Source organism: Rhincodon typus, chromosome 11, assembly GCF_021869965.1.
Source record: "Rhincodon typus isolate 14 chromosome 11, sRhiTyp1.1, whole genome shotgun sequence".
NCBI lineage: Eukaryota > Metazoa > Chordata > Chondrichthyes > Orectolobiformes > Rhincodontidae > Rhincodon > Rhincodon typus.
Window position 1 is genome coordinate 50,240,119 of NC_063342.1, and position 15,257 is coordinate 50,255,375.

A 15,257-nucleotide genomic window follows, 5' to 3' on the forward strand; every position below is an offset into this window, starting at 1 on the left:
ACCACCAACAGGCAATCCACTCAGCTAGACTACTGCCCAAGGTGAAAATTACCTGCATTTGTAACTGAAGATTTTATTTTTACAATGCTAAGACAATGAAGGTTTCAAAAGAATTGACTTGGGACTGGTATCAGCTGTTATTACAGAAAGAGAGAAATAATATTGGAAATCAAATCATCCTGGACTACTGGCTACATTAATGGTGCTGCAAGTCTAGAATAAAACTAAATTGAATTGTGCACAAGGTCAGTATCTGTCAGGTTATCACTGAGAAGACAGAGATTGATAGAGTTTTGAAAGAATGGGAATATGTGATTATAGAACAAAGATATGCAAATAAAGTTGGGGTACAGATCAGCCATGCCAAAATAGACTGGAAGAGTTGAATGACCTATTGATGTTTCTATGTAGAATTTCAGTAGAATAGCTCATTAGAACAAGTTCAATGTAGATTCTGTCATATTCTTAATGATACAACTCCTAAGAAACATAACAATTTGCTTTTACATAATGTTTTAAACTTAATGTGTGCCAAATTGTTTCATCAAGGAAAATTACGTTTCAAACAGCAAAGAAAGAATTAGAAGATGAAAAGAATGTTCAAAGGAGAGTTGTAAAGAGTTTTACGTAGTGAGTTTTAGAGTGATGTAGAGATGACTGAAGGCTTTGCCACCAATAGCAGAATGTGGAGTAGAGATGATGAGGAGGCAAGGTTCAGAGGATCAAAGGCAGTTCTGGCTTGAAGGGCTGATCAACCCGCACCTCCTATTTCTTATGTTCTTGTGTAAATAAACAGGAGTTGGATGGATGAATGAATGCAGCAGACCAAAAAGAGAAAAGATTCATGTCATAAAGCACAGTGAGCATGGAGTTAATGCACAGACAAGTGCATGGAAGAAGAGAGAAGATAGGCTGAAATGACAAGAAAGATGCAAGAAACCAATGAAATAGTCTAGAAAAAAAGGAAGGGTAGGGCAAAAAAGAAATGAAATTGTGGAGGAAGAAATGTCTTTTAGGAATTCCAAAGCCTATTTCAATGTTGGAATGTGATTAATTCAAATGAAATAGATAATTAATAAATGTTCTAAAAGTGGCATTTTCCCAAAGCAATTATTTAACAAAATCAGACCTTTGCAGGCTCACATGAATCCTGGAGTCAATGAAATAAATTAACAGTAAAGGAGCGGAGTGGCCGAACCTGCAATAATTTAGAGACATAATTCTGTAAACATGATTGGAGCTTCCTACTTCAGGTGACAAATTACTTCCTATTCAGAGCACAGCACAAGGAATTTCCACTCAAATGACAAGGAGGAATGTTATTAGTTTTAAATTATACCTGTTGGGAGAGTGACTAAAATTAAAAATATTTGTCAATACAGCGGAATCAAGTATTTATTTGGAGAAACAGGCGACAAGCAAACTTTAGAACTTTGCCCAGGATAAAAGAGATGAGTGGATCCACAAGAGTCGCACTACAGTGTCACCTAGTGGTGGAAAGACCTCAGCTTCCAGTTTTAAAAATAGCCAGAAATTTGTGAGATGCTGACGAGTTATTTCTTCTACTCGAAGATATCAATATATTCAGCTACCATCTTTACATTGTTACTCAAAAATCATGACACATGAAACCAGCTTAATGTGGACAAGAATGCACGCAATATGCAAGAATTGTAATCATATACCATGGTTACTTATGGTGTTGTTCACCGTGAGTCCAAGTACAAACTTTTGATTATTTGTGACTGTGGATGGTCAGTTTTACCGCTCGTAATGATTACCAAAACTGTTAATAAAAAAGTGAAGTGGCAATGGACTGCAAATATAGGGAATTTGGTAAAAGTTGAAAACATAGCACAGTGAGGGAAGTGCTGTTTTCTGCTTTCATTACTTGTAGTGGTTCATATAAATTTGCAGCAGTAAGTTTCATTTTTATTTGTCCTGTCTGTTATTGCTTGCGTAAATTAGTATGTGAAGAAAGCAAAAAGAGATAATAATGAACTAATAAATACTGTTATCTCAACAATCTAGGCAATCGCATGGCAGAGTAGTTCGGATGTCTAGACTACCGTACATGGAGCTTTACAGGTCGAGATTATCCAAAATGAAACACAACTGCAGTAGATGTCTACAGCAAAACATTCCAAATCCTAACCATTGAATTTGGGTGCAATTTAGGGACGACATCCATTCTATGATTCTATTTCATATTAAATAGACATAGAGATAACATATTCTACTCTTCTTCATATCCTTCCACTAACTTGATTTATGTTCTCCTATTGCATGTTAGTATCCAGCCTGAACTGCAGATCAGATCTATATTAAAGTTTAGCAGTTGTTCAGTTGCGATGTGAATCCAGTGACAGAAGCAGGGAGATAGTGGCCCGAAACGACAGAGGTATAATTGAAGAGTAGGTGAATGGCAGTCTGCCTTGGGTTTCTGTACATTTAATAGGCGTTAGGCTGCAGTGGTGGTGGTTTGCTGATGTTGTGCCACAACTCAGGATTCAGTCTCTAACCACAACAGTGGGAAGATCTTGACCCTTGAGGACTAGCCCTCTATTGAAGAAAGCAAGAGTGGGCACTGTAGTTGGAAGTTTCAAGAACCACTTGGTTGTTGGCTCCAATGGCACCAAGAGCGGGAGCATCCCACCAAATCCCACTACTAACTGACTAAACCAGCAGATGACAGGAGAGGAATAGTGGGAACAGGCTTTAAATTTCAACATTTAAAATTCCTTAAATTTGGGGAACCAACTGAAAGTTAGGCTCAAGAAAACGAAATAGTGGTGAATCTGAGCATCACGCCCCAGAGTTCCACCAGTGGTGGGAAACCTGTAACCAAAATACAACAAACACATTGGGCTTTTCAATTATATTGAAGATTTAATCTTCATTTGAAGTGCTTTTTCCCATTAAATGCTAATACAGGGAACATTCAGCATAAATATTCTCATACAAATTCATTGTAAAATTGTGAATGCAGATAGCGTACAGGAATTATGAACAAATTCACTTTGGATCCTGTACTGCATTTCAATGATCTGTCAGTAGAGGGTGCTTTCACCTATTACTGAGAGTCTAACTGAGCTTTGAAATTCTGTGTCACTTGAGCAAGAATGTCCCCTCTCTGTATAATCTATATACAACTAATTTTCTCAAATTATAAAATTAGTAAGCAGCTATAACAGTTAATAAATGCAAATGTTTTCTCAAAATGCATAGCCACTTGGTAGGAGGGGAAAGGATAGTTGAAAAAACATACCTTATGTTTTTCAAGAAATTCTGGAGATAGTGTCCACGGTGCATCCCTGATAACCTCATCAACATAGCGGCAATGTCTCAGGGCATCATACCGCTCAATCTCATTCATGACAGTAAAACCTTTGTATTGGTGTGTTAGGTCATCACTGCACACTGAGACCAAATACACAAACAATCCTTATTAGAAATCCATTACACAAGCATTTCTTATAGACATCAATACTGGCCCTGTCACAAAACCTTTGTGAATAGCTGTCACCATGTCACCTTTTTGTCTGTACTTTCAACTTTAAGAAAAATGATCTTATAAAAATATTTGAATTTGTGCAATATTTTACAATATAATACAGAGCACTCCAATTTAACAATAAGAGCGATGTGCTACTACACAATTTGTAATTACTTTATATCCATTATTTTCATAGATCATAGAATCCCTACAGTGTGGAAACAGGCCCTTCAGCCCAATAAGTCCACACCGCCCCTCAGACCATCCCACCCAGACACATCCCTCATAACCCATCTAATCTACACATCCCTGAACATTATGGGCAATTTAGCATGGCCAATCCACCTAGCCTGCACATCTTTGGACTGTGGGAGGAAACAGGAGCACCCGGAAGAAACCCACACAGACACGGGGAGAATGTGCAAACTCCACACAGACAGTCACCCTTTTCAGATGTAGTATTATAGGAGAATAGCAAGCAAGTCAAGCAAAAGTCTGTCATTTGCATATGGGAAGGGAATGCAGAAAATCAAGTCACTGGCAATGTCTAGCAGTTGTTTAGAAAGCAGCAGTAGAGAATAGGTGAAAGTAGTGTATAAATGGAACACAATGTGGTCAGTGGCATCAAGGAAGAGGGTAACTAATACAGCAAATATTTACACTATTCATTGAGCAACTCTGGTTTTAAAGATACTCTAAGTCATACGGTTTGTCAGTACATATCTTAAAGATAAGTTAAATCACAAATAATCTGCATCTCTCCTTCTCTATGACTCTTCCTTTGCTTTCATGTCGAATATGTTGGGTACAAGATTGATTGTGTGTGCCGTTATTTAACCATCACTTGCAATGAAAATTTATAACTTTCTCTTGTGATCAAACTATTAATATACCTGACAGTACTTTATCTTGTCATTAACACTAATGTATTCTTCAATACTTGCATCAAAGAAAAAAATTGCTTGTTGCAAGAACATTTTGATTACTGAGCAAAGGAGCTGTAGGAGGATATGAGCAGAACTGTCAACACTGAAGAAATAATAGAGGTGACATTTGAGAAAAGCAAGAATGATACAGATTGCAAATCCATTTAAAGATTTGAAGCAGTGCTTATATTTTAGAGTGATATCATCAAAAGTGGTTATATTTTTAAACCAAAAATTGAGTGACACTTGGCAAGCATGAGTGTGTGATGGAAAAATCTAGAAAATAACATAAAAATGTATGGGAGTCAATAGGTAAAGCAGCCACTTTTATTTAGCACTTTTGTACTGATGTGCTATTCACATTGGGAACATCGTCAGGACACAACTAATGGTACACAAGATCAGAGACCAAGTCAACATTAGCTCTCAACTGAACCAGGCAGCAGTTCTCATCCAGGAGGACTATCTTCCATTGAAAGTATGGGGAACAATCTGTAAGAGCAGACTGCATTTCTCTTCTAACAGATGCACCCCAGCAATGGCAGAACTAATGGTCTATGGGGAAATGGGGTCAAATATACAACAAAGCAATATCCGTCACATTTTTTGATGTGTGTAATCATCATAATTTCTCAATTAGTCTTTGAGTCATCCATAAAAGTTTGCTTCTTAAGTTGGCCTTGCACATTTTGTTACAAATGGGTTGTCCCTCCATTCTTACCTCCAACAAGTAGATAGGTATTTGGAAAAAGATTTTTGGCCTGCATGAGAGCCCGAGCATGACCTGAGTGAAAGAGATCAAATATTCCATCTGCATAAACTCTCACTGGTCTGTCAACTGTAAAAGGATAAACCAACACAGGATTACACATGAGCATGGAAATGGGAGCTATTAAAGGTATTGCACTAATGAACATCAAACACAGCAAAGGTATACATGTCAGATAAAATCACAAGTTTGGGTATTTTTTTTTCTCGACTATTATCATCTAAGATATTGGTTGCAGTAATTAGCTCTGTAATATTGCTGATATTGGCATCACTGAAACCTCCTGTGAGTTATCTCAGACTGTGAACTCATTGGGAGGACAGAGAACAGTCAGGGCAAGAGACATATCTTACTCTTTCAAGGATACACAATATACAGGTACAAGAGTTACAAGCCCGTTTTCAGCCCTTGTCTGGGTGCCCTTATGGGCAAAGCTATGTGCTGTGAGAGTCACAGCTGAGGAAATCCTTTAGTCATTCCTGTGCTTCAAGTAAAAAGAAAGGAAGTCTCTCTGCTTTTACTAAAAGCCAGAAAACAAGGAAAACTACAGTTACAAGGAAAGAGGTCAAACCACTTTCAGTTGACCTGCAAGGCCAAGCCTCTCAAAATCATCTACCAACATCACTCAACATAATGAAAACAATGTCCCATCATCTACTCTTCACAGAACCAGAGACTGATCTTTATGCATTGTTAAATATTTTTGGGCTCACCTCTCAAATCTAATATGTGTGTATGTGTATTCTGTTATTATTTTTTCTTGCTTTCTAACAAATAAATTCACTCTATTGTTCACTTATGTAAGTGTGGTTAAATTAGTTCCTTTAAAAACATAAACTAATTTGGTTTGGGAGGAAAATACCACAATGGAAGAATCCTTTTCTTAAATTAACCTTGAAGTGACCAACCGGGGAGGCGAGTATATAAAGTAAGGGAGCCAGTTTGACATCTCTCCCTGGGAACTTGACAAATTTAGCAATTCCATTTGGATCTGTAATGAATTGGAGAACCTTGCCAAGAACAAAGATGTTGTAACATCCAGAGAGTTGCAGGAGAAATGGACACAAGACTTTGTCAGGGTGGAGAGATTCCCAATGGCACAAAGAGACATCTTCATGATATCATCACCAGATAATAGAATGTTATAAAACTCTTAGTTCCATTTAAAATGGGCCACAAGAAGCTTGATATGATGGAAATGTACTGCTCTTTGTAACTGAATAGCTAATTAATAGCCCTGACACTGAAGTTCCTATGAATGTAATATGTGGACACATCAGGAGTTGAAATAAATGTCTGTTGAATCTCTCAGTACCTCATTATTCACATCTGGTTCTTGTGCTAGGGAAGTTAGCGTAAGTATTGCTGCATCAGGTATGAATATCTTGCTGGAGGCATAGCACACACATGGTGGTAGTTCACCCATTACATTCCAACCACTGTGACAAATCAGAGACTGGTTGCTAGGTGACAAAGGGCTTCTCACTCAACATGTGGCTCACAATTCCCCTCTGTGCCACTTTCATTGTCATAGAGGAAATGCCTGACATTCAAAAACAATTATACTGCCCAAATTGCTCAGTGGGAGGCCTACACTCCTCCTGGACTGTGTCTCAAAATAGGAGGAAGAGATTACGAGAGAGTTGCAGTGGCCTCCCACTCTCTCCCTATTTATTTCAAAACCCCCTTCCCCTCCCCCTTTTCTGATGAAGGGTCTAGGCCCGAAACGTCAGCCTCTCTGCTCCTATGATGCTGCTTGGCCTGCTGTGTTCATCCAGCCCTGCACCTTGTTGTCAATGATAACATTTACTTGGTTTTTCAAAAACTGATCTTGCCACAGTCCAGAAATTCTAACTCCAGCCACAAGTGGATCACCTACACACCATAGAATCTCCCCAGTTATCATCCTGTTGAGAAGTAGACATGACCTACAAAAGCAAGACAGTTGATGAAGAGGGAGAGCTGAATGTCACCAGTATACATTTGGATACTGACACATGTTTTTGAGTAATGTCAAAGGGCAGCATATAGGCTAGGGAGAAATCTGACTCTTGGGTTTGCCATGGTTAACAGTGTGGGACAGGACGAGATGCTGGCGATGCTATAGTTCTAATTAGGTAGATAAGTGAAAACTGCAAGCAACTCCAATGAACTAGACTTCAAAGAGAGGCTTTTGAGGATCATGGGTATGGTCAGCACTGTCAAAGATTGCCAAGAGGTCAAGGAGGAGATCAGAAAATGGACCATAGGCACAGTTAAAAAAAAATGTAATTCATGTAAGAGCAATGTACTGCAGATGCCGGAGATCTAGAAAAGTAAAAGACAGAAAGTGCTGGAGAACTTTAACACGTCTGGTAGCATCTATGGAGAAAGAAACAAAGTTAACATTTTGAGTTCAATCCAACTATTCTTTGGAATGCCGAAAATTGATCTCAAAACATCAGCTCAGTTTCTGTCTCCACAGATCCTACCAGATCTACTGAGTTTCTCCAGGACTTTCTGTTTTTATTCAGATTTAACTTTGATTAGATCTCCTTCTATATCTTGGGATTGAGCAAATCCAGATTGGAAGTTTAATCACAGGGACAGATTTTATCAAATGGATAGCTGACCAACAGACTGCCTGTTGCCAGATTGTTAATGATGTCCTGGCCTCCTGTTGGAAATTTTCATGCCCATGTGTCTTTGAGGAGAAAATGAGTGTCCATAACCTTAGAGACAAAGGAGCGCTTGAAGTCCACACACTGTTGTTGGTGGTGAGTGTAAAGAAATGGTGGGAAGGAGGATTTGAGGAAATTGTTGATAGGGGAAATAAGAAGCCTGTGGTATCTTTGTTCTTCAGAATGGATAAGTTGGTAAGATAATGGTCAATGCAATGAGATTGTTGTTTGTAAGGAGGCCACAATGCGTCCTTTGGAAAATGCCAGAAGAGAAACAAAGGCTGATTGTTAACTTCACTGACAAATGGCTTTGGCTGCAATCTGGTAAAGTCAATAAAATATTTTTCAGATCTTAATTCCCAGACCCAATTTGAACTGGCATAATGCCTTGAAAATATTGCAAAGCGTAATAAGAAAAAATGTATATGTTAGGAAATCAAAGACTAACTTGGTGTTCCAAAACGGGCCTGAGCAATAGTCAATCTTTCGTGGGGAGCCTTGCACTGACAGCTTGTTTCATCTGCAAATGCAGCAGGTTCAGTGAATGTCTGAAGAGAAAAACAAGGGAAAGAAAATAAGAATTAGGGCATACTCTTCAGTGCTTTTGTATGGTTTATAGCATTAATTGTTTCTGACAGCTGGAGAAAAGCTGTACAATACTTTACTGATTGATTGTTCAATTAGTTTCAGGCTCTTCAGCACTTTACATAACACCTTTGTATCAAATCACTTAATATCCACAAACATCATCTACTTTTTAAATCCAATGCTATAGAAAGAGGAACTTGAAACTCTATTTAACTCAGAATATAGTACAATAATACCAAGATGAAATGATGACAAAGTATCACAGGTAAATTGAGACTCATTTTATTAGTATAGCAATGTGTATTTTAGCCAGTCTTGTTGCAGCAACCTTTCAAATGCAGCAATTTACACTGAGTTGCAATTAACTTCCTCCTTGTCACAAGATAAAAGTCAAGGTAAAGACATAAATAGAGTTCAAATAAGAATATAGGAACATTTGAAAAAAAGTGTAGGCTGTTCGGTTACTTGAGTGTGCTCCAGCAAGATCATGGCATGACTGATTTTCCTGATTTCCTCCATAAACTTTGATACTGTAACCTAACAATGCTCGAGCTATCCCAATCTTGATGGCTCCAATTGTCCCTGAATCCACATGCCTTTGGAAGAGAAAGTTTCCACTTTTTACATGTATGTTTCTTGCACAGTGCTTCCTAATTTCTAACTCCTGAATAGGCACCTCTAATTTTAGAATTATGTCCTCTTCTTATTGATTCTGTTACCAGAGGAAATAGTTTTGCCAGATCTACACTTTCAAACTCTTTTACCACTTTAAACACATCAAATCAGATCAACTCACAATTACCTAAAATCAATGGAACATAAAATTAATATAAGCAAGCGTCTCATTTTATCTCTACAAGCACTGGTTTCCAGTGGAGCTGTGTTGCATCCCATTCACGGTTCATCTTTCCTGATGAGCCACACCATTGAAAACTCCTTTGAACATCAGTGGGATCAGGTGATAGGGCACCCAACTGCTAAAACAGCAATGAATAAATCATCCTTCCCCATGTTTAAAACAAATCCCCTATTTTCATTTTCTTTGGATTTGTGACTGTTTAAGTTATTTGGCATTTCATAAAGTCACTGTTAAATAAAAATAAATATAAAATGTTCATTTCTGTCCAACACATTCATGACTGTCCAGTGATTAAACTGATTTGCTGTTGGAAAAAGCTACAAAAAGAATTATTTCACTTGACACTGTGATTGAAATTTGGCCAATCTGTACCATAAAATGCTGAACCAACCACCAAACTACCAGAGAGTGAATCATAAGCTTGCAAACTTCATGTGCACTCAAATTATGTAAAGCAGCAGTTTATAAATGGACTTCAAATTCCGTAAAAAATATTACATTTACAATGTTATATTTATCACAAATATGGTTACTGATCATTAGCTGCTTTTTCTATACTGAAAATGTTATACAAATATAAGTTGTTACCAGAGTATCTGTGACTCTGTAACTGTGTAACTGTGACTCACATGACTCCATTAGAAATATTACTTTTTTAAAAATATTTATTACCGAATGTGTGGTCTCCTGTGATTCGGAATTATGAGGATGTTTTCCCCCGAAAGATGTTAAGATGGCATTCATTCTACAAATAAAATTCTGAACTCAACACATGCTCCATTTTATGCTTAGTTTATACTGAGGCCTTTCTGCTGTAATCTGAGAGCTGAAGTTGATGGCATCATATTTAGTAGGATGAAGAGATTCACAAAACTACTGTATACTTTTAATGAACAATCTAATTTAAATTGACTTAACTTTTAATACTGATTGGTTAATTAGGAAAAGAAAACTGGCCCTTTTCATTTTTACTGTAGTTCTCCATCATCCACTTCTTCAAATGTTTATTTAATCTTTCCTTAAAAGATGTAAATTTTTTCACCCACCATACAATGTGACAGGATTTTTCATGCTATAACAACTCTGGTTATGAAATAAAAATGTTCCTAAACTCATGCTAACTCACAATTTTAAATTAATAACCTTTCTCATCTCTGACTCCTAAACCAGACAAAAAAAAGGTTTCCCTTTCGCATCTCTTGATAATTGTACGATTTTCAATTGAATTTCCTTTCAGTGTCATTGACCCAAGAAAATACTCAGTTCTCTAAATATAATTATATTGTCATCCTTTCTTTGACTCTAATGTCCTTTCAATATGAGTGATCAAAAACAGAATTTCAATTTTGGCTTAACCACTCCTTGCAAAACATCTTTTACCATTGCACTCCATGCCCTTTCTCATAAAACTCCAAATGCTACAGTTATGTTTTATGGTTTCACTTTTAGCTGCCCTTTCAGATAATTACAATTTTGTTTCACTAAAATATATAAGAAATTTGTTATTGATTTTGCCTTTACTCCACTGAGTTCATATGTCTTCGTGCTAAAAAGGAAAATCTGCTCCAAAATAAGGCAGTTCACTTTTATAACACAGCAACAGGGTTTGTCGATAGAAAGTACATTTCCAAACAAGACATTTAATAACATACAGATTTGTAGATATATAGTACAGATTTTCTTTTACTAGAAAACTTGTATGTTTATGATCAATGTTATGATCTGCTATACCTATAATGTTCAATATAAGTGTACTACAATTTTCAAAAGGAACTCAGGGAGACATCTGCAAAATGCAAACTTGCATGCAACTGCAAACCAAGCTTGTCTACAATTGTCACTTTTTTCTGACATTATCTATAACAAACACAGGAATTCATGCAACAGACTCCTGATTTTCAAAGCTTTTCTTCAGCTTGTATTTCAATAGCTCAAGTTAAGCAAATTTAATTAATGAATTTAAGAAAACACACCAGGATTTCTACAGTATGCCAAAAACATCAAAATAATTGCTGAAATGCACATGGTTGAAACATGGTTGCACATGGTAAGCGCATAAAAGATGCACATTGCCAAGTCCAATCATTTCATCCATTACTTTGAGACGGTATTTTGCTTCTATTGATAGCACAAAGCAAATTCTTTTGAGATTGTTTGTGTTAGTTGTAGCTCAATTGATGCATCTCACCCCTGAATCACAAGATTCCAAGTTCAAGACATACTTCCAAACTTGAGAACTAAAATTATGGCTAACACTCAAGTGCACTACTGCACTCTCTGAGTTTCAGATGAAATGTTAAACCAAGGTTTCATCTTCCTGCTCTTGTCATTGTAAAATATCTACTGGCACCATTTCAAAGACTGGCAGAGGAGTTCCCTGGTATCCTGGCCAATGTAAATTCTTCAATCACCACAGATAGGAAAACATTGCTGGGTCATCATCATCACATTATTGTTCCTGGGAGTTTGCTGTCTACACTTGAGCAGCATGTTTCCAACAGCATACGCTTCCAAAATTTTTCAAAACTACACTTTGGGACATTAGCCCCACCTTTCTTCCACCAGCAGCATCTTCTTACACTACTCAGAAAAGAAAGGGGCAGCGGACATTGGCTGGAATTATTTATAGGTCACCTAACAGTAGTGGTATAAATTAGGAGATAAGAAAAGATAATTGCATGGACAACACAGTTGTCATGAGTGACTTCCTTTTGCATATAGACTGGGTGAGCCAACTGAGCACTAAAGCTGTGGAACACATGCTTCTGAAGTATCTTAGAGATGGCTTTCTAGAGCAGATTGTTGATTAGCCGACTAGAGGGACATGTAATCAAAAAGGGCTAATTAATAACCTTATTGTAAAAGAACCCTTAAGGCTAAGTAACTGCAATATGATAGAATTTTGTATTTTATTTGAAAGTGAGATTGTTCTGAAGGAAGGATTTTAAATTTGAATAATGGAAGACTTTTATAGAATTATGAAATTATAGAAATTGTCTGAGCTAGATTGGGAAAATACATTAAAAGTCACGACAGTGCATAGAAAATGGGGAGTCTGTATGTGACTTACACCAACCATACATGTGTTCAAGGTGCAAAAACTCAAAAATGGTCAATCAACTACAGCCAACAAAGCAAGTTAAGGATTGTATAAGCTTACTATCAAAGGTTTATAAAGTGGCCAGAAATAATAATAAATTGGAGGATTGGGAAGTTTGAGAATACAGCAAATGAAGAGCAAGAAATGGAAAAGGAAAGAAAAATATAATATAAACACATATTTATAAAAATGGACTGTAAAAACCTCTACAGACATGTTAAAAGAAAACTTTTGGCAAAGATGGATGTGGGTCCATAAAGCAGGGTCAAGAGAATTTATAATTGAGGTTAGAGACGCAGTGGAGAAGTTATTTGATTCCTTTGTCTGTTTTCAATGAGGGAGATTCAAGAAATCTCCCAGAATTAGAGATCCAAGTGGCTAGAGACATTGAAGAGTTGAAGGATATTATGATTAGGAAGGAAATTGTACTGGAGAAATTAATGAGGCTGAAAGTTGATACTTCCCAGGACTAGATAGTCTACATCCCAGAGTGCTGAAGGGAATGGTTCTCGAGCTCGTTAATGCATTGGTCATTATATTTCAAAATTACATAGATTCTGGAATGCTTTCTGCAGATTGGAAGCTTGCCAATGTCACTCTGCTATTTAAGAAAGGAGCAATAAAGAAACCAGGGAACTACAGACATATCAACCTTACATCAGTAGTAGGGAAAATACTTGAATTTATCATAAAGTACATAAGTGGACACTTGGATAAAAATGATTTGGCTGGGTACAGTTAGCATGGATTTTTGAATGGAAAATCATGTTTGATTAATTTGTTGGAGATTTTTGAGGACATTACCAGCAAAATTGATAAAGGGGTGTGAGGATGTAATATTTTTGGCTTTTCACAAGCCTTTTAATAAGGTCTCCCATTGGAGGCTGATCAGCCAAATTAAAGCACATGGGATAGGAGGAAATACTGGCATGGATTAAGGATTGGCTAGCAGACAGAAAATAGACAGTAGGAATAAATGGGCCATTTTTGTTTTGGCAGACTGTGAATAGTGGGATAATATTAAGATCAGTAGTTGGGTGCCAGATGAGCTTCTGACATATTCACACCATCAATTACACCGCATATTTCTACCTCTAAAACATTGTCCAATTCTGACTTGCCTCAGTTTTTCTGCTGCTGAAACCGTCATTCATGTCCATTACCTCAAGACTCGATTCCAACATCTGCCTAGCCAACCTCCCACATTTTAACTTCCGTGAATTTGAGGTTATCCAAAGCCCTGTTGCCCATATTTTCACTTGCAACGTATTTCTGCTCATCCATTACTTATCTACATTGGTTCTCAATTAAGTAACAACTCAATTTAGAAACTCTCAATCTTGTTTTCAAACCCTTCCATGATCTCACCTGTTCCTAGCTGTATAATTTCTACTCATATACACCTCTGAAATATTCCATATGTCCCATCTGTCATCTTGACTGTCCCCAGTTTTAACCATTCTGTCCTAAGCATGTCTTCAAATGCCCAGGTCCTAAAATTCTAGAATACTCTCCCTAAATCTCTTTGTCCCTCCTGCTCTCTTTCCTTATTTAAGATACTCATTAAAACCTATCTCTTGGACCAGGCTGTTGCTCATCTGCCCTAGCATCCTCTAATGAGACACAATGCCAAATTTAGTATGATGATGTTACTGCAAATCACTCTATGACATTTTCCTATATTCAAGGGTGGTAAATAAAGGCAAATTGATGTTGCTGTTTATTTGCTACATCACGTTCATGCTGTGGTCTTATTTTAGGGTTTTGTGGTACCATTGGCTCTTTTTCCTCAATCACTGTGGGTAGCAAAGCTGAGTCAGATTTGTCCTTCACCAACATCCACATGTGCACCAAAGCTCATGGGTCCATTGCCTGAAGATGGAACACTCAAGAAATTCTCCTACTAGTAGCTCGGGGAACAATCATACAACCTCTTATGTCACATCAGAGTTTAGGTTTAAGCCGAGATATGTGCTGAATTAATTTTACGCAAAAGGGTATGAATGGAAACACTTCAACTGACCTCAATGTCAATGGGCAAGAAAGGTGAGGAATCAGTAACGGTCGATGCTTGATATACAGTGATTTGCTTGAGATGCAAATATGTAGGCAACAGATGAGGTTAAAATTGTTTCAGAGATAGCAGGAACTGCAGATGCTGGAGAATCTGAGGTAACAAGGTGTAGAGCTGGATGAACACAGCAGGCCAAGCAGCATCATAGGAGCAGGAAGGCTGACGTTTCCGGCCTAGACCCTTCTTCAGAAATGGGGGAGGGGAAGGGGGTTCTGAAATAAATAGGGAGAGATGGGGAGGCGGATAGAAGATGGATAGAGGAGAAGATAGGTGGAGAGGAGACAGACAGGTCAAAGAGGCGGGGATGGAGCCAGTAGAGGTGAGTGTAGGTGGGAAGGTAGGGAGGAGATAGGTCAGTCCAGGGAGGACGGACAGGTCAAGGGGGTGGGATGAGGTTAGTAGGTAGGAGATGGGGGTGGGGCTTGAAGTGGGAGGAGGGGATAGGTGGGAGGAAGGACAGGTTAGGGAGGCGGGGACGAGCTGGGCTGGTTTTGGGATGCGGGGACGAGCTGGGCTGGTTTTGGGATGCGGTAGGGGGAGGGGAGATTTTGAAGCTTGTGAAGTCCACATCGATACCATTGGGCTGCAGGGTTCCCAAGTGGAATACGAGTTGCTGTTCCTGCAACCTTCGGGTAGCATCATTGTGGCACTGCAGGAGGCCCAGGATGGACATGTCGTCTGAGGAATGGGAGGGGGAGTTGAAATGGTTCGTGACTGGGAGGTGCAATTGTTTAGTGTGAAATCTCCCCTCCCCCTACCACATCCCAAAACCAGCCCAGCTCGTC

The 15,257-nt window shown here is 38.1% G+C and overlaps 1 protein-coding gene across 1 annotated transcript in view; it reads right to left on the reverse strand.

Moving 5' to 3' along the window:
* Positions 1 to 15,257, reverse strand: part of LOC109934154 (choline-phosphate cytidylyltransferase B) — a 52,600-nt gene that overhangs the window by 14,118 nt on the left and 23,225 nt on the right. Inside the window, exons 2-4 of the mRNA XM_020532973.2 lie at positions 8,300 to 8,399; positions 5,144 to 5,260; positions 3,269 to 3,420 (exon numbers count right to left, since the gene is read on the reverse strand). Of these exons, the coding sequence (XP_020388562.1) occupies positions 3,269 to 3,420; positions 5,144 to 5,260; positions 8,300 to 8,399 (369 nt within the window). The remainder of the gene's footprint in view (positions 1 to 3,268; positions 3,421 to 5,143; positions 5,261 to 8,299; positions 8,400 to 15,257) is intronic.